Source organism: Orycteropus afer, unplaced genomic scaffold (genome assembly GCF_000298275.1).
Source record: "Orycteropus afer afer isolate SDZICR_OR568_19922 unplaced genomic scaffold, OryAfe1.0 scaffold00075, whole genome shotgun sequence".
Taxonomy (NCBI): Eukaryota; Metazoa; Chordata; class Mammalia; order Tubulidentata; family Orycteropodidae; genus Orycteropus; species Orycteropus afer.
In genome coordinates this window covers 1,466,078-1,485,008 of record NW_006921662.1, presented here as the reverse complement: position 1 = coordinate 1,485,008, position 18,931 = coordinate 1,466,078, and the positions used below count along the sequence as shown (strand labels likewise).

Here is an 18,931-nt window from a genome sequence, read left to right as displayed (position 1 = left end):
GACTATGGTCCCAAGCCTGCAGGTTCAACTACTTGGTCCCTCTGGGTAGCTGACTGCGACCAAGCAGTGACTACAACCTTGCCCCTTGTCAGCTCTACTATACACCTGGGAATTCTGAACATTCACATAAACTTACAGGACCATTGTCTTGTAGCAGTGTTTTATAGTTGTCTTTGTATAGGTCTTTTGTGCCTCTGGTAAGGTTTGTTCCTAGATATTTTATCATTTTAGTAGCTATTGTAAATGGTATTGTTTCCCTTATCTCTTTATCAGAGGACTCTGTTGGTGTAGAGGAATCCAACTGATTTTTGTATGTTGACCTTGTATCCTGCCACATTACTGAATTTCTCTATTAGTTCCAGTAGTTTTTTTAATTGAGTCCCTTGGGTTTTCTGTGTACAGGATCATATCATATGCAAATAGAGATAGTTTTCCTCTTTGCCAATTTGTGTGCCTTTTGTTTCTCTTTCTTGCCTTATTGTCCTGGCCAGGACTTCCAAAACCGTGTTAAATAGAAGTGGTGATAGAGGGCATCTCTATCTGGTTCCTGTTCGTAAGGGGGATGCCTTGAGTCTTTCTCCATTAATGATGTTGGCCATTGGCTTTGCATATATACCCTTTATTATGTTGAGGAATTTCCCTTCTATTCCTATTTTGCTGAGAGTTCTGAACATGAATGGATATTGGATTATATCAAATGCATTTTCTGCATTGATTGATATAATCATATGGTTCTTTTGTTTTGTTTATGTGGTGGATTACATTAATTGATTTCCTGATGTTGAACCCCCTTGTAAACCTGATGTGAATCCCAGTTGGTCCGGGTGTATTAATTTTTTGATATGTTGTTGGATTTGTTGGCTAGGATTTTGTTAAAGATCTTTGCATCTATGTTCATGAGGGATATTGGTCTGTAGTTTTCCTTTCTAGTGGTGTCTTTTCCTGGTTTTGGTATTAATGTTATGCTTGCTTTATAAAATGAGTTTGGGAGTATTCCATCTTTATCTGTGTTCTGGAATAGCTTGAGTAGCGTAGGTGTCAACTCTTCTCTGAATATTTGATAAAATTCTCCAGTGAAGCCAACAGGGCCAGAACTTTTCTTTGTGGGAAGTTTTTTTATGACCTGTTCAATTTCTTCTTTTGTCACAGGTCTAGTCAAGTATTCTATCTCTAAGTGGGATAGTTTAGGTAAGTCTTGTGATTTTAGAAACTTTTCGCTCTCTTCTGGATTCTCAAATCTTCTGGAGTACAGTTTTTCCTAATAATTCTGTCAGTATCTTTTTTCTTCAGTTGGTTCTGTTGTGATGATGCCTTTTCATTTACAATTCTTGTGATGTGGATCTTCTCTTCCTTTTCTTTAGTTAGATCTGCCACTGGTTTATCAGTTTTATTAATCTTTTTTGAAGAACCAGCTTTTTGTTTTGATTTTCTGTTTCTTTTGTTTTGTTTTCTCTTTCATTTATTTCTGCTTTCATCTTTGTTATTTCCTTGCTTCTAGTGCTGTAGGATTCTTTTGTTGTTCTATTTCTAGTTGTTGGAGTTAATGAGTGAGAGTGTTGATTTTGTTTCTTTCCTCTTTTTTGATGTATGTATTTATTGCTGTAAACTGTCCTCTGAGTACTGGTTTTGCTGTGCCCCATAGCTTTTGGTATGATGTATCTTCATTTTCATTTGTTCCTAGGAATTTTTTTATTTCAGTTTTTATCTGTTCTATTACCCACTAGTTTTTGACCAGTGAATTGTTCAGCTTCCATATGTTTGATGTTTTTTCCTTGTTCTTCCTGTTATTAATTTCTAATTTTACAGCATTGTGGTCCGAGAAGATGCTTTGTAGTATTTCAATGCTTTTGAATTTATTGAGGCTTGTTTTGTGTCTTAACATATGGTCTATTCTGGAGAAAGATCCATGTGCACTGGAGAAGAATGTGAATTGTATTTTTGTTGGGTAAAATGCCTCTGTATATGTCTATGAGGTCAAGTTGGTTGATTGTCTTGTTGAATTGTTCTGTATCTTTGTTTAGTTTTTTTTTCCTAGTTAACCTGTCCCTCTTTGAAAGTGATCTGCTAAAGTCTCCTACTACTATTGTAGGGTTTTCTTTTGTCCCTTTTGATTCAGGTAATATTTGCTTCATGCATTTTGGAGAACTTTCATTGAGTGCATAACTATTTATTATTGTAATGTCGTCTTTGTTGATTGACCTTTTTAGCATTATATAATGTCCTTCTTTGTCTCTTATGATGTTTTTCACCTTAATGTCTATTTTATCAGAAATCAATATTGCTACTCCTGCCTTTTTTTGCTTTTTGTTGGCCTGGTATATGCTTTTCCATCCCTTAACTCTTAATTTGTTTTTATCTTTGTGTCTAAGGTGGGTCTCTTGTAGGGAGCATATCGATGGGTCTTCTTTTCTTATCCAGTCTGCCACTCTCTTTCTCTTGATAGGTGCATTTAGTCCATTCACATTGAGTGTAATTAGTGATAGGTATGAATTGATTGCTGTTGTTCTGTTGTGGTTTTTTTTTGTGTGTGTTGTTGTTTTCTTGGTCCGTATACTTTCCTGTGCTGAGTTCAGTTTGTTGGCTAATGCTTTTTCCGTTTTCTTCTTTACTGTTGGTTTTGTGTTTATTAAACCCATATGTTTTCTTTCCTTCTGGATTTGCTTAGGGCGATTGTTAATTTTCTCTGTGGTTACTTTGGAATACTTGTCTCTACATTTTTAGAACAGTGTGTACTGTGAAGACATTGTCCTGTTTTCCTCTCCATTTGGAAGTTTGTACCTAGAAGTTAGGTACAAATAGGTTAGTTGTTGTTGTCATGTGCTGATTGACTTCCTTGGTTTTTAGTGTACAGTGTTTTATGGTCTTATTTTGAGTCTCTGTTTTGGATTTGGTTTAGTGTTGATGCCATGTATCCTGGTTTTGTTGATCTCTGTTGTGGGTTCTTCATTGGAAGGACTTCCTTAAGCATTTCTTGTAGTGTTGGTCTGGTTTTCACAAAATCTCTTAATTTCTATTTGTCTAAGAATGCCGTGATTTTACCCTTATATTTGATGGATAATTTGGTTGGATACAGGATTCTTGATTGGGAGTTTTTTTTCCTTCAGAGTTTATATATGCTATCCCATTGCTTTCTTGCCTGCATGGTTTCTGCTGAGTAATCGGAGCTCAGCCTAACTGTTTGATCATTATAAGTAATATTTCTTTTGTCCCAGGCAGCACTCAAAATTTTTGTCTTTCATTTTGGAAAGTTTGATTATAATATGCCTTGGTGTTTTTCTCTTGAGATCTATCTTGTGTGGGGTCTATGGGGTTGGGCAATCCTACTTCCGTAGTGATACTGCCTCGGAAACCCAAGGAAGGGTCACTATGAGTCGGGTTTGACTCGACGGCAAATAACAACAACAACAACAACAACAACAACAACAACCTTCATGATGTGGAGGAAGAAAACTTCTGTTAGCAAGTCTTCTACAATTTTCTCGGTGGTTTTTTCCGCCTCTTCTTGTTCTCGAATTCCAATGAGTCTTATGTTGTATTTTCTCACGTCATCCCTTATAATTCTTAGCTTCTCTTAAATCTTTGTTCTGATTTTTCTTCATACAGGCTGGTGTTCAGGAATTTGTCTTTTGGTTGGTTTATGTGTTCTTCATCCAGTTCTAACCTTCTCTTTTGTGCTTCTAGTGTATTGTGTAGTTCTGTAATTTTGGTATTTATCTTCTGGATTTTGTTCTGCTGTTTTTGTGTGAGTTCTGATTGTGCATTAATCTTGTTATTTTGTTCTTGAATGATTTTCCTGAGTTCTTCCAGGGAACTGTCTGTGTTCTCCTTACTTCTCTCTTGGGGTTTCCTTAGGCTCTTGTAAAGCTCTATAAACTTACCTTCTAAATTCTTTCTCAGATAATTCTATTGTCTTCTCTTCCTCCATGTTTCATGAGACCTTTGTTTGTGGTTTTGCTTCCAATGCCTTGTCCTGTTTTTTGGTTTGATTTAATGTTACCTTTTGTTTCCTAGACATTTTAAGGTTGTCTTTACCTGTTGGTTATGTATTGATTTGTTTTGCTGTGGTTTTATGATTTAATATTTCGAAAAGGTGAAGGAGTATTTTATTTTTTTAGTTATTAATTCAAGTATGCTGGGTTGCTCTGCATTTTTCTTTGTGATGGTGGAATCACTGTGTGGGATGTGGATATGGGTTTCTGTTTTCTGTAAAGAGGGTTTAGAATTCAAACTGGGAAGTATTATGGTGGCTGAATGTGGTTTCTTCTCTTGGATGAGTGAGGGTATTGTTGGAGAAGGTGGAAGTGGAAGAGCAAAAGAAGGAAAGCTCTACGTTTCTAGGGGAGTTTTATAGGGCTTTGAGTGAGCTGCTGATGATGGCATTTTACTGTTATTCCCAGGCCCACAGTCAATTTTAGCAAAGACTCCAGTTGTTAGGGTGTCCTCATGTTCTGCCAGGCTCAGACACATGCATAATCCCCTCTCCCGAGGCCCCTTTGGTGCCAAAAAGCTGACCCAAGACAACTGCCCAGCTCTGCAATCCGCCTCAGGTGTTCGTCTCTGGGCCCGTCCGTGGTATCTGTCCAGACTGCGATCTGCTGTAGGAATTCCTCTCTGGGTCTACCCACCCGCAGTGCCAAAGATCTGCTTGGTTTCAGTAGCGCAGAAGCCAGGCCATGCCTGTGCCACCTGTAGTTCCAATATTAGTGACAAAGTCAAGCACGGGCTCCTCAGTACCACTAAGCTAACCCAAGCCTGATCGATGTTCGCTGTGGGGACACCTCCCCAGGCCCACCCTCTTGTGGCGCAGGGTATTTCTGCTCAGTTTCAGCGACACTGGCTGTGCCCGTTTGCACTTAGCCGACCCAAGTTACCGATAAAATCAGGTACTGAAGGTAGATCCTTGGGGTGATTGCTGGTATCCTGGAGTGGTCGCTGGTATGCTATTGTGGTGTGGCTTCTTCCTTAATCCAGGGAGGTGTCGGATGGCCTTTCTTGCCTTCTGGTCAGTGCTCCCAGGGAGGTCTCCAGTGGCCTTTTTTGGTTGCCTATCGGTGCTCCGCAGGATCGATCTTCTGATCTTGTTTGTGGAGAGCCCTAAGTCTTAAAGGACTGATGGGGCATGGTGAGTGACTAATTGAGCAACGGCTCCCACAAACAGGTTGATACTTTTAAGTGTCCCCATAAGAAAGTCTTGTGAGTTGATGCTATTAAGTGTCCTTGAAGGTTGAGCCCTGCTCTTCGAACACCATCAGCCATTTTCTCCCTTGTGTTGTTCAGAGAACCAGCAGGTGCAAAAGAGGCATAACCTTTGATTGAACCCAGAGTATGCGGAAGCCAATCTAAATAAGTTGCTAGGGAACATAGGTTTCTAGGGGACATAATTATATAGAAGAATGAGCATAGAATTTAAGAGGTTATGGTGACCTGAGTTGTGGTAACTTACGTCATGGTGACCTGGGTACCTTGGATACAGGAATGTTAGTTTAAACTTTAATATGCCAATTGTGTATGTATGTACTCTTCCCAATATTGATTAACTTGTGATTGATTGTATGACATATGAATTGTGCACTTTTCCATGTTAAACTTGTATATAAGTTTGAGAATAATCATAATAAAATTGGCACTGCTTTGCAGTGGCTCTGAGTGTCCCTCCCGTTCCCATCCTTTAACTTTTCTCTCATTTTTAACTCATTCTCTTACCCCCTGTTCTAGAATTGTCACGCCAGCCGCGACACTTGTTATTTTTTTTTTTCCCGGTGTCCCTTTCTCCTTTCTAATTCTACTCTCCTTAGTTTGATGTACTCTGACTCAGTGAACTGTTCAGAGCACCAGAATCCCTAATTTAAACTGCTGTACCTAGTTTTTCAAGCACTAAGATGCTAGAGGGAAACAGTGTGGTGATTGCCGACGAGACTCCATTTTGAATCCCAGAACTCATACTTTGTAAAATGTGTGAGCATGAGTAATTGTTTTTTTGTAATGACCCAAGTTTTTGAGGAAAAAATGTGTATATACTTTGAGCAGTAAACTCAAAGCAGTAAGTTTTTGAAGTTTATTGGAGGTAGAAATATAGGTAAACTTGTTTCTAGTTTTTGGGTGTTATTAAATATGCTATTAATCATGAGATTTTTAAATTGTCAAATTTCATTCACTTTGTAGCTAAGGTACTGAAATTAATTCTAATTTCTCTCTTTTTGTAGGGAAATATGAGAGCCACACCCGTGTTCACACAGGTGAGAAGCCCTTTGAGTGTGATATTTGCCACCAACGCTATTCGACAAAGTCTAACCTAACTGTTCACAGAAAGAAGCACAATAATGAAACAGAATTTCATAAGAAGGAGCACAAGTGCCCTTATTGTAATAAACTTCATGCAAGCAAGAAGACTTTAGCCAAGCATGTTAAGAGGCAAGTATTATCTTGCTTCCATAATATACTTTATTGTGCTTTCTAATTTAGATATGTAGTAAACAAAAAACATTCATGGACAGCTTGTCTCCATTTTTTTTTTAACTGCTTAACGTTTGCATAGGCTATAAATTAAGAAAGAACAAATTCTGTTTTGTTCATATTTTTTATTTGTGCTTTTGAGATGAAGTTTTTAATGTGAAAACAACAACTATAGTCCATTATGGAAGTTTAAGATGTATTTTGGTTAGCCTGTTTTCTATCTTGATGTATTATTAGTTATCTAGTGGGAGCTCTGGTAGCACAGTGGCTAAGGCACTTGACTGCTCACCAGAAGGCTGGCGGTTCAAACCCACCAGCCACTCCTCGGAAGGAAGGTTGGGCAATCCTACTTCCGTAGTGATACTGCCTCGGAAACCCAAGGAGGGGTCGTTATGAGTCAGGGCTGACTCGACAGCAAACAACAACAACAACAGTGCTGCTATAACAGATAGACCACAAGTAGGTAGCAAGGATACTGAGGCTCACACAGGTCCAGGCAGTGTTTTGTTCTGTTGTACATAGGGTCGCTATGAGTAGGAGCCAACTGGACGGCACCTAACAACAACAGGTAGCTTTAACAAATGGAAGTTTATTTTCCTACAGGTTAGGAGACTAGAAGTCCAAATCCAGAGGGCCAGCTCTTGAGGAAAGCTTTTTCTCTCTGCCTTTCTGGAAGAAAGTCCTGTCTCTTGAGCTTCTGCTCCTGGGCAGTGTTCATGTGGCTTGGGCATCTTTCTTCCCCTGTTTCTACTTCTTTAGCTTGCTTGTCTAATCTCTTTTACACCTGAAAAGAGATTGATTTAAGACTCACCCTACAGTTACCTAGTCTCATTAACGTAACAAAGACAACTCATTCCCAAATATGATATGTATACATTCATAGAGGTTAGGATTTATAACACAAATTTTTTTTAGAAAACAATTCAATCCATAACACTAGAGTTTTGACAAGTACGCTTTCAAAAATGTATTTAGAACTCTAGGAAACTTATTTTTCATGCTTTACTTTGTCTTCAATATGTGGCAGATTATAAATAGCTACGTCCCTGACTGCTTTATATCATGATTAGATTTTCTTTTGACTATTTCTGCATGAACTTAGGTATGAACCAAACTTACTGCCTTCAAGTCCATTCTGACTCATATCTATCCTGTAGGAGAGAGTAGAACTGCCCTATAGGGTTGCCAAGGCTGTGAATCTTTATGGAAGTAGACTGCCTCATCTTCAAACCTCTGACCTTTTGATTAGCAGCTGGATGCTTTAACCACCACACCACTAGAGCTCCTTAAACTTAATAAAAATCATTTATTAAAATGATAGTGGTATATATTATTCTTGAAGAACTTACAGGTACTTGTTTCAGTGTATGATTCTTATAATTATCAACAGATTTTTATGGGATATTGACTTAAATATTATAATCTTTTCCTAATGATCACTTTCTTGTTCTCCGATAGATTTCATCTTGAAAATGCACAAGAATTTATTTCCATTAAGAAGACTAAGAGTGAAAGTTGGAAATGTGATGTAAGAGCTTTACATTTTTCTTTGTATTAGAAAACCAAAATAAATGTAATGCTGCCTTTTGGGAGAGTAAGGTAATTAGGTTTTCTTTTTGTTTGTTTATTTTAGATTTTAAATAATCTAGGTTTTAGAATCTTTCTTCAAAATCATCCTTTTTGTTTTTTATTTTTTGTAATTAAGCCACATACGGGTTAGTTTTTAGATGATGGGCTTGAGAAATGGAAATCCTAGTTTTTATTTTTATGGTAATCATACCATGCATTTGCAGTGGTGTATATAAGCTATGACAGTACTATTGCACAGAACATAAAGTGTTAGAATTTTTTCCTCTGTCTCTAGGTATCTGTTGCTATATAACAAAGTACCTTAAAACTTGGTGGGCTTACAACCTTTTTTTTATATTTCACCATTTTGTGGGCCAGGATCCAAATTTTGGACTGGACTTCCTAGGTAATTTTGCTTATTCCACATGATGTCAACTAAAGTCACATAATGGCATCCAGTTGGTGGATGGTTTGGTCTAGAGGATACACTTCCTAAGTTGCCACTCATGTGGCTGGCAACATTGTGTTGGGTGATGGCTTAGAGCTCAGAAGGACTATTGGTTAGGAGCTTTGATTTTTTTACGATTTCTGTCTCCTCATGGAGTTAGTTGGGCTTCCTTTTAGCATGGCAGTTAGATTCGAAGAGTGAATGTGTATTCTAAGAAATGTAGTCAGAAACTACAAGGATTTTTATGGGCTAGTCTCAGAAGTCCCAGAACATCACTTTCATCACATTCAGTTGGTCAGACAAGTCACTATATAGCAAGTGCAGATTTAAGGGGAGCAAAAATAGATTGTATTTTTCAGTGGGAAGAGTAGCAAAAGAATTTGTGCATATATTAGTTCTATCATACTTGTAAATTACTTTTTTCAGTATTTAGATGGATGTTGTTTAATGGAGTCATCAGCTGTCATTTTGTCTTCTTTAATCTCAAACTATAGTTTTTAAATGCTGCAAAATTTTTGTCATTTCTCTGATACTAACTTTCAGGAATTGAAATTAATTATTAATTGTTTGAACAGGCATAAGATGGTTTCGTCCTCTTGGACTGTTTTTAACCTTTGTCAACTTTATCATTTTCAGTTGTAGAATGATTAGTAGGTCTACCTCATAGGATTATTATTACTGTGAGAATTAAGTAAAATAAATAGATGAATTGCTTAGCATTGTGGCTGGTATACAGTACATGGTTTATTGTTGTTACTATTATAGTGGTGTTCCCCCTTCCTTTTTAAATCTGATGTCTGCCAAGTTTTCTTTCAAAAGCATGCCTCTTCTGACCACAACAGATAACATTTTAAAATGAATTTTCTGTGGTTTCTTACTCATATTCCTAATCAAATATATGGTAACAGTAATAAAGCTTTTATTTATGACATCTACATGATTTAAAATATCTATCTCATAGATTTAGGAATCCTAACTAGAATTAAGAGATAAAATTGTAGCTCTATTAGAAACTTAAGGCATTGAAATTCAGTTACTTTTGGTACTAATTTAAAATAATTTCAAACTATATTTCTTCCAGGGCATTTTCTACACAATTGGAGAATCATACTTATGTCATTACTAATAACTTACTAACAATTTATCTTGTTAGTACAAGTACAGTCGTATTATATTGAGTATATATCTCTGGTAAATTTTCTTTTGGAGAAATTTTTCTTTAACCAGTTAATTTATGTATTTTAATTTTTAATTTAGGTTGTCTTACAATTTATATGCAATTTCATTTAGATTTGCAAGAAATCTTTTACTCGAAGACCACACTTGGAGGAACATATGATTCTCCATTCTCAAGATAAACCTTTTAAGTGCACCTATTGTGAGGAACATTTCAAATCACGGTTTGCACGGTTAAAGCATCAAGAAAAGTTCCATTTGGGTAAGCAAGTTACTTTTTCTAACTGTAGTCCTAGCAGTTATGGACATTGATGATAATCTTATGATGCTAGAGGAGCTCATTACTTCTGACCTACTCTTGGTGAACTTTAGATATTGGCTTAGAAAAGGGAAATGTCAATTGGCCAGGAGTCTGGATTTGCTGCAGTTCCAGGAAGTTAGTAAATATTTTTATTCATAGTTGATTCCTGGATATGTTTTTGAGTGCTTAGGATAAGCTGCTTTTGTTTTGGAAAAAACTCTCATTTTTCTGGAAGTGCAGTGAATTTAGTATATTTGGAGTTCAGTATGGTATTTAATGTATTTTCTCCCTAATGCTGTGGCCAACGTAGAGGCTTGTGGACTGGATGGTAATAAACCCCTACCTGGGCTTAAGAGCATGTGATATAACTAATGAAAACCATTAGTGCCACCCAAGGGCCTGCAGTTAGGTTAGTCTATGATCATTGATCCCAATAATGAATTATTTTACCTCAGGTACAGGTCTCTTCCCTGTCCTATTCATTGATATTTATTGACAACTTGGATAAAGATAAACACTTCAACGTATGAAATTTTTTATTGTTAAGTGCTACTGAGTCAGTTTTTATTCATAGCAACCCTATATTCAACAGAACAAAACACTGCCTGGTCCTGCACCATCTTCAGCTACTGTATCAATCTTTCTCATTGAGGTTTCTCCCTCTTTTTCACTGACTCTCTACTTTACCAAGCAGGATATCCATCTCTAGGGACGGATTCCTCCTGGTAAGATGACCAAAGTATAAGAGATGAAGTCTGGCCATTCTCACTTCTGAGGAGTATTCTGGCTGTAGTTCATCCAGGACAGATTTATTAGCTTTTCTGGCAGACCATGATATATCTGGTATTCTTTGCCAACACAACAACTTAAATGCAGTCAGTTCTTCTGTGGTCTTCCTTATTCATTGTCTTGGTCACACATGTATATGAGGCTATTGAAGATAACATAGCTTGGATCAGCTGCACCTTAGTCTTCAAAGTAACATCTTTGCTTTTCAACACTTTTTTAAAAGAGGCCTTTTGCCTCAGGTCTGCCCTGTGCAGTACAACATTTGAGTTCTTGACTACTGCTTCTGTGGGTGTTGATTGTGGATCCAAGTAAAATGAAGTCCTTGACAGCTTCAATCCTTTCTCCATTTATCTTGTTGCTTATTGGTCCAGTTGTGAGGATTTGTGTTTTCTTTATGTTGAGGTGTAATCCTTACTGAAGGTGCTAGTCTTTGATCTTCACTGGTAAGTGTTTCAAGCCTTCCTAACTTTCAGCAGGCAAAGTTGGTGTCATATACCTATCACAGGTTGTTAATGAATATTCCTCCAATCCTGATGCTGTATTCTTCTTCATATAGTCCAGGTTTTTGGAATATTTGCTCAGAGTACATGTTAAATAAGTAAGGTGAAAAGATATAGCCCTGCTGCACACCTTTCCCAATTATAAACCATACAGTATCTCCTGGTTCTGTTTGAATGACAGCCTATTGGAATTCCCATTCTTTGCAATGCTATCCATAATATGTTATGATCTACACAGTCAAATGCCTTTGCATAGTCAGTAAAACATAGGTAAAATGTCTTTCTGGTGTTGTAGATGACATAAAACTGGCAGAGGTAGTTAATATTATACAAGAGAATAAAAAGCAAAAAAAATCTGTATGCTTTACAGTCAAAGTAAATTAAGTTAAAATTTAATTTAGAATTACTGTAGGTCTATGGTAATACCTGACTTTGAGTCACAGGAGCTTGCTGAACTATGAAAATGTATAGAATTCAAACTCTTCATGTTATAGCTGGGCTTAATAGCATGTAATTTAACTAATGAAAAACAATATGACTTTAAGCAATATTAATAAAAGTGTACTATTCAGAAATAAGGAGGTAGTAGTCTAATTCTGAATTGGTTTGGAATATTGTGTTCACATCTGGCTGGTACACTTAAGATGGATAGTGAAGGAAGTACATGGGAAACCTACTAAATATTTACTTGATCTGTATGTTGTTGTTGTTGTTGTTATGTGCCGTCAAGTCAGACCCGACTCATATAGTGACCCCTCCTTGTGTTTCCGAGGCAGTATCACTACGGAAGTAGATTGTCCCATCTTCCTTTTGAGGAGTGGCTGGTGGAGAATTCTAGGTCACATGAGTAGCAGTCTGGATTCAATCGCCAGAATACAGCGTCACGGCCCCTCAATCAATTCCCAGACTTGTGTTAGTTTAGAGGCCCACAACCTCTTGAATGAAGAGGCTGGCTCCCCTTGAGGAACAACCCACCTGCATTGCCAAAAATTTATACTGTCATTCTGTCTCCCAGCCTTCCCCAAAGGGATCTAATGCCTTTTATAAGAGAGACTGTTCATTGGAGAAAAGGAAATAATCAGACTTTTCAGGGATTACTAGATAGTGGCTCTGAAGTGTCTCCAATTCCAGGAGACCCAAAGCATCACTGTGGCCCACCAGTCAGAGTGGGGGCATATGGAGGTCAAGTTATTGATGGAGTCTTAGCCAAGGTGCGTCTCACAGTGGGTCCGGTGTGTCCCTGAACCCATTCTATAGTAATTTCTCCAGTTCCAGAATGCATAATTGAAATAGATATACTGAGCAATTGGCAGAATTCCCACATTGGGTCCCTGACATGTGGAGTAAGGGCTATTATGGTAGGACAAGCCAAGTGGAAGCCATTAGAACTGCCTCTACCTAGCAAAATAGTAAACCAAAAGCAATACCACGTCCTTGGAGAGATTGCAGATTACTGCCACAATCAAGGACTTGAAGGATGCAGGGATGGTGATTCCCACCACATCCACATTTAACTCGCCTATTTGGCCTGTGCAAAAAGCAGATGGATCTTGGAGAATGGCAGTGGGTTATTGTAAACTTAATCAGGTGGTGACTCCAATTGAAGCTGCTGTTTTTGATGTGGTTTCATTGTCTTACCATGTTCCCCATCATCCTGAAGTAGCTGGCTTGATAGAATAATAGAATGGCCTATTAAAAACACAATTATGGCACCAACTAGGTGACAATACTTGAAATGTTGGGGAAATGTTCTCCAGGAGCCTGTATATGCGCTAAACCAGTGTCCATTATATGGTGCTGTTTCTCTAATAGCAGGAACCCAGGGGTGGAAGTGGGAGTGGTACCACTCACTGTTACCCCTAGTGACCCACGCAAAAAATTTTTGCTTCCTGTTCCTATGACCCTGTGCTCTGTGGTCTGGAGGTCTTAGCCCCAAAGGAAGAAACATTCCCTCCTGGAGACACAGTACTCATTGCATTGAACTGGAAGTTAAGAATGCCACCTGGCCATTTTGGGTTCCTCGTGCATCTGGATAAATGACAGAGGGGAGTTACTGTACTGTCTGGTGTGATAGAACCTGATTACTAAGGGGAAATTGGATTGATGTTACATAATGGAGGTCAAGAAGAATATGTCTGGAATATAGGAGATTCTTTAGGACGTCTCTTAGAACTACCGTGCCCTGTGATTAAAGTCAGTGAAAAACTACAGCAGCCTAATTCTGATATGACTACTAATGGAAATGAAGGTTTGGGTCACCCCATTAGACAAAGAACCACAACCAGCTGAGGTACTTGCTGAGGTCAAGGGAAATACAGAATGGGTGGTGGAAGAAGGTAGTTCTAAATATCAGCTACGGCCATGTGACCAATTGCAGAAACAAGAGCTGTGCTTGTTATATTTCTTCAATATATATGTGCATCAAAATATTTTTGTTTTCTTCAGTTATAAACTATGAAATATAAACAGGGTTAATGCATTTTCAGTTGTATGCATGTTAGTGTACCATATTAGGCACAGATATGACTTCATAATTATCCTTATTTAGAGATTATATGTGGTTAAGGAGATATGTGCAACTGCCAGGTTGATGAGGGATGAACTGTGATAGTTGGGGCTGTGTGTCAACTTGACTGAATCATGATTCTGAGTGATTTAAGCAGTTGTGATGTGGTTCTTCCCATGATGAGATTGGATGTATATGCTTTAAGCAGCCAGTCTTTTGAAAGGGAGTTTCCCTAGAGGGGTGGTTTGCTTCCAATATATATATGGACATCCTGGAAAAATGAGGGAACCTTTTGTGGTTCCCTGCATTCTGTTGTGCTGCCTACAGCTGTCCATCCAATATTCTGCCTGGTGATCTTGGATTCGTCATCCTCTGGGATCAGCAGCCAGTATACTGCCTGCCAACTTTAAAATTTGTCAGCCCCTGCAGCTGCGTGAGTCAGGAAAAGCCTCCAGTTTGACATTTGATCCAGGAACTTAGGGCTTGCCAGCTTCTATAACTGTGTGAGCCATTTTTCTAAGATAAATTTCTCTTTCTCTCTCTATATGTACTGGTTTTGCTTCTTGAAAAACTTTACTGGTTTTGCTTCTCTGGAGAACCCAGCCTAACACATTGGGAAAAGGAGATAAAGCAGCTATTTCAAATAATTTTAAGCCTCTTTTGTGTAATAAGGGGAGGAAGTATTTAAGAGTGATACTTACTACAAGACTATCTTAGCTTAGCCCTCCCTGTATAAGTATGTTGTTGTTGTTGTTATGTGCCGTCGAGTTGGACTTGACCCATAGCGACCCCTCCTTGGGCTTCCAAGGCAGTATCACTACAGAAGTAGATTGCCCCATCTTCCTTCCGAGGAGTGGCTGGTGGGTTTGAATCGCTAGCCTTCTGGTTAGCAGTCAAGTGCCTTAGCCACTGTGCTACCAGAGCTCCTTATACTTCATTTTATTGCACTTTATTGTACTTCATAAACACTGCTTTATCTTTTTTTAAATAAATTGAGGTTTGTGACAACCCTGCACTGAGCAAGTCTATTGGCACTTTTTTTTTTGTCATAGCATGTGCTCACTTCATGTCTCTATGTCTCATTTTGATAATTCTCACAGTGTTTCAGACATTTTCATAATGCTGTTGCACACTTAATAGACTATGGTACAGTGTAAATATAACTTTTATATGCATTGGGAAACCAAAAAAATTATGTGAGTTGCTTTATTGTGATAGTCACTTTATTGTAGTGGTATGGAATTGAATCCCCAGTATTTCCAAGGTATACATACCTGTGTTGCCTTTACTAAGTTGTTCTTTCGTAATATTGCATCTCAGCACTTCCAAGAAGACATCATGTGAAAACCGTTTTGTAGTTACCAAAACTAGTCAGAGACGTATTCATAATAGCATATTCCATATGAGAAGTTTCTTTTAGACCTTGTTGTTGTTGTTACTAGGTGCTTTGAAGGACCATACTGGCTGCATGTCTTCCAGGATAGATTTGTTTATTCTTCTGGCAGTCCATAGTATTTTCAGTGTTCTTTGTCAACACCACAATTCAAAGGCATCTGTTCTTCTTCGGTATTCCTTATTCATTTTCTAGCTTTCACAGACATATGATGCAATTGAAAACACCATGGCTTGAGTTAGGTGCACCTTAGTCTTCAAAGTGACATCTACTCTTCAACACTTTAAAGTTGTCTGTTGCAGAAGATTTGCCGAGTGCACTGTGTCATCTGATTTCTTAATTGCTGCTTCCATGAGTATGATTATGGATCCAAGTAAAATTAAACTCCTGAGAATTTCAGTCTTTTCTGGTCCAGTTGTGAAGATTTTTGTTTTTTTATGTTGAGGTGTAAATCCATATGCAGACTGTAGTCTTTAATCTTCATCAGTAAATGCTTCAAGTCATCTTCACTTTCAACAATCAAGGTTGTGTAGTCTGCATATTGCAGATTGTTAATGAGTCTTCCTCCAGTCTTGATATTATGCTCTTCTTCATATTGTCCAGCTTCTTGGATTGTTTGCATAGCATATGGATTGAATAATTATGGTGAAATGATACAACCCTGATGCATGCCCTTCCTGAGTTTAAAGTATGAGGTATTCCCTTATCCTGTTTTTATAACAGCCTCTTGGTCAATATACAAGTTCCTCATTAGCACAATTAAATGTTCTGGAATTCCATTCTTCACAATGTTATCCATAATTTGTTGTGATCCACACAGTCAAATCCCTTTGCATAGTCAGTAAAACACAGGTAAACATCTTCCTGGTATTCTTTGCTTTGAGCCAAGATCCATCTGACATCAGCAGTGATATATCTTGTTCCACGTCCTCTTCTTAATCCAGCTTGCATTTCTGGAAGTTCCCTATCACTATACTACTGCAAAAGTTTTTGGATTATCTTCAGCAAAATTTTACTTGCATGTGGTATTAATGATAGTGTTTGATAATTTCCATATTCAGTGGGGTTATCTTACTTTGGAAGGGGCACAGTTACCGATTCCTTCCAATCAGTTGGCCAGGGAGCTGTCTTCCAAATTTCCTGGCATACACATGTAAGTGCCTGCAGAGCTGCATTCATTTGGTGAAACATCTCAATGGGTATTCCATCAATTCTTGGAGGCTTGTATTTCATCATTTCTTTCCGTACAACTTTGACTTCTTCCTTCGATAACATCGATTCTTGATCATATGCTACCTGCTAAAAAGATTGGACGTTGACCAATTCTTTTTTGTACAGTTACTCTGTATATTCCTTCCATCTTCTTTTGGTGCTTCTTGCATCGTTCAATATTATGCCCACACAATCCTTCAGTACTGCAATTTGAGGCTTGAATTTTTTCTTCAGGTCTTTCAGCTTGAGAAATGCTGAACATGTTTTCCCTTTTGTTTTTCTAATTCCAGGTCTTTGCACATTTCATTATGATACTTTACTTTGTCTTTGAAAACTTCTGTTGAGCGCTTTTATTTTTTCCTTTTGCTTTAGCTACTTTCCTTTCAAGAGCAAATTTCAGAGTCTCATCTGATGTCCATTTTGGTCCATTTCCTTTCTTGTCTTTTTAATGACCTTTTGCTTTCTTCATGGATGATGTTCTTGATGTCATCCCACAATTCATCTCATCTCCAGTCACTGGTATTCAGTGTGTCAACTCTATTCTTCAAATGGTCTCTAAATTCAGGTGGAATATACTTATGGTCATATTTTGGCTCTCATCGGCTCATTTTTTTTTTTTTTTCAAGTTCAGTATGAACTTGCATATGAACAATTGATGATCTGTTCCACAGTCAGCTCCTTACCTTGTTTTGACAGATGATGATATTGAGGTTTTCCATTGCCTCTTTCCATAGCTGTTGTTGATCTGTGTATTCCATCTGGTAAGGTCCATGTGTATAGTCAGCATTTATGTTGTTGAAAAAAGATATTTGCAATGAATGTTGTTGGTCTTGCAGAATTCTCTCATGTGATCTGCAGTGTCATTTCTCATTTCTATTACAAAGACCATTATTTTCCAACTACCAGTGCTGCTTATTCATTTCAACTTTCATACTCCAGTCACCAGCAATAATCAATACATCTTGATTGCATGTGTGGTCATTTTCAGACTGCAGAAATTGGTAGAAATCTTCACTTTCCTCATCTTTGGCTTTAGTGGTTGGTGCATTAATTTGGATAATAGGATTAACTGGTTGTCTTTGTAGGCATATGGATATTATCCTATCACTGGTAGCATTGTACTTCAGGATAGATCTTGAATTCAATTGATGATGAATGTGACACCATTCCTCTTCAGTTTGTCGTTCTTGGCATAATAGATCATATGATTGTGTGATTCATAATGGCCAGAACCTGTCCATTTCAGTTCACTGTTGTTGTTGTTGTTGTTATGTGCCGTTGAGTCGGCCCCTACTCATAGCGACCCCTCCTTGGGTTTCCGAGGCAGTATCACTATGGAAGTAGGATTGCCCAACCTTCACTAATACCTAGGATATCAATCTTTATATATTCATTTCATTTTTGACAACTTCTAATTTGCCTAGATTGATACTTCATACATTCCATGTTTTTTTGATTATTAATGAATGTTTGCAGCTATTTCTTCCCATTTCAGTCATGCCCCATCAGCAGATGAAGGTCCTAAAGCTTTACTCCATCCACATCATTAAGGTTGACTCTACTTTGAGGAGGCAGCTCTTCCCCAGTTGTATTTTGAGTGTCGTTCGAACCTGAGGGGTTCATTGTCTGGCACTATATCAGACAGTGTTTCATGGCTCTTCATAAATCCAGTAATAGATAGTCTTTCACTGATACTATAATAAGGTTTTCATTGGCCAATTTTTTCAGAAGTGGATGGCGCCATCCTTCTTCCCAGTCTTTCTTGGTCTGGAAGCTCTGTTGAAATCTGCCTACCATAGATAACCATACTGATGTTCAAAATACCAGTGACGTAGTCTCCTGCCTCACAGCAACACATCACAGCAAGACAAACTTACAGATGAGTGCTGGGGAAAGAGCAAAATAAAATGCTTTTTATGGTGAACATACTTGCTCCTATCTCTTTTTTTCCTACTTATTTCAACTTTTATTGAATACATAATTTTGTAAACAAGTAAACATTCTAAGATATTTCCAGTGTGTGGAGATTCTAAGGAACAGGTTTAGTTTCAGGAAAAACAAATTCAGGTATTACAATTTACAAGTTCAAGTGAAATGTCTTACACAGTAATTACTTTCCCTTCAGTGAAGGTAGACAAGCAGATGCTGCTATGAGATGTTAGAGTTATTGTAGAGGGTATTCTTGAAAAGGTGATCAAGCTAGAATCCTTTTTGTGTGTGTGTGTGTGTGTGATTTGGGTGAATGTTTATAGAGCAAATTTATTTTCCATACAACAGTTAATACACATTTGGTTTCGTGACACTGATTGCAATCTCCATAATGTAACAGTCTCTTCGTACTTCCTGTCTCTGGTTATCCTTTCTCTGTGTCCTTCTTTCCTATGCATTCCTGCCCTTTGAGCTATCTCCCTATGCAAATACTGCTTTTCTGGTCTCCCATGGTTGATTGTTCTAAGTATATCCACTTGGTGTAAATGTTCATCTTATACACCTGTCTATTGTTTGGCTGGAAGCCATGGAAGTGAGTTCAGTTCTAGGCCCCTTGGGGGTTTCACCAGTCTCTCTCTCTCTCTCTTTTTTTTTT

The 18,931-nt window shown here is 37.9% G+C and overlaps 1 protein-coding gene across 1 annotated transcript in view; it reads left to right on the top strand.

Moving 5' to 3' along the window:
• The window catches only part of ZBTB41 (zinc finger and BTB domain containing 41), an 82,894-nt gene that overhangs the window by 18,869 nt on the left and 45,094 nt on the right, over positions 1–18,931 (top strand). Inside the window, exons 2-4 of the mRNA XM_007941081.2 lie at positions 6,204–6,411; positions 7,912–7,981; positions 9,761–9,908. Coding sequence (XP_007939272.1) covers positions 6,204–6,411; positions 7,912–7,981; positions 9,761–9,908 — 426 coding nt within the window. The remainder of the gene's footprint in view (positions 1–6,203; positions 6,412–7,911; positions 7,982–9,760; positions 9,909–18,931) is intronic.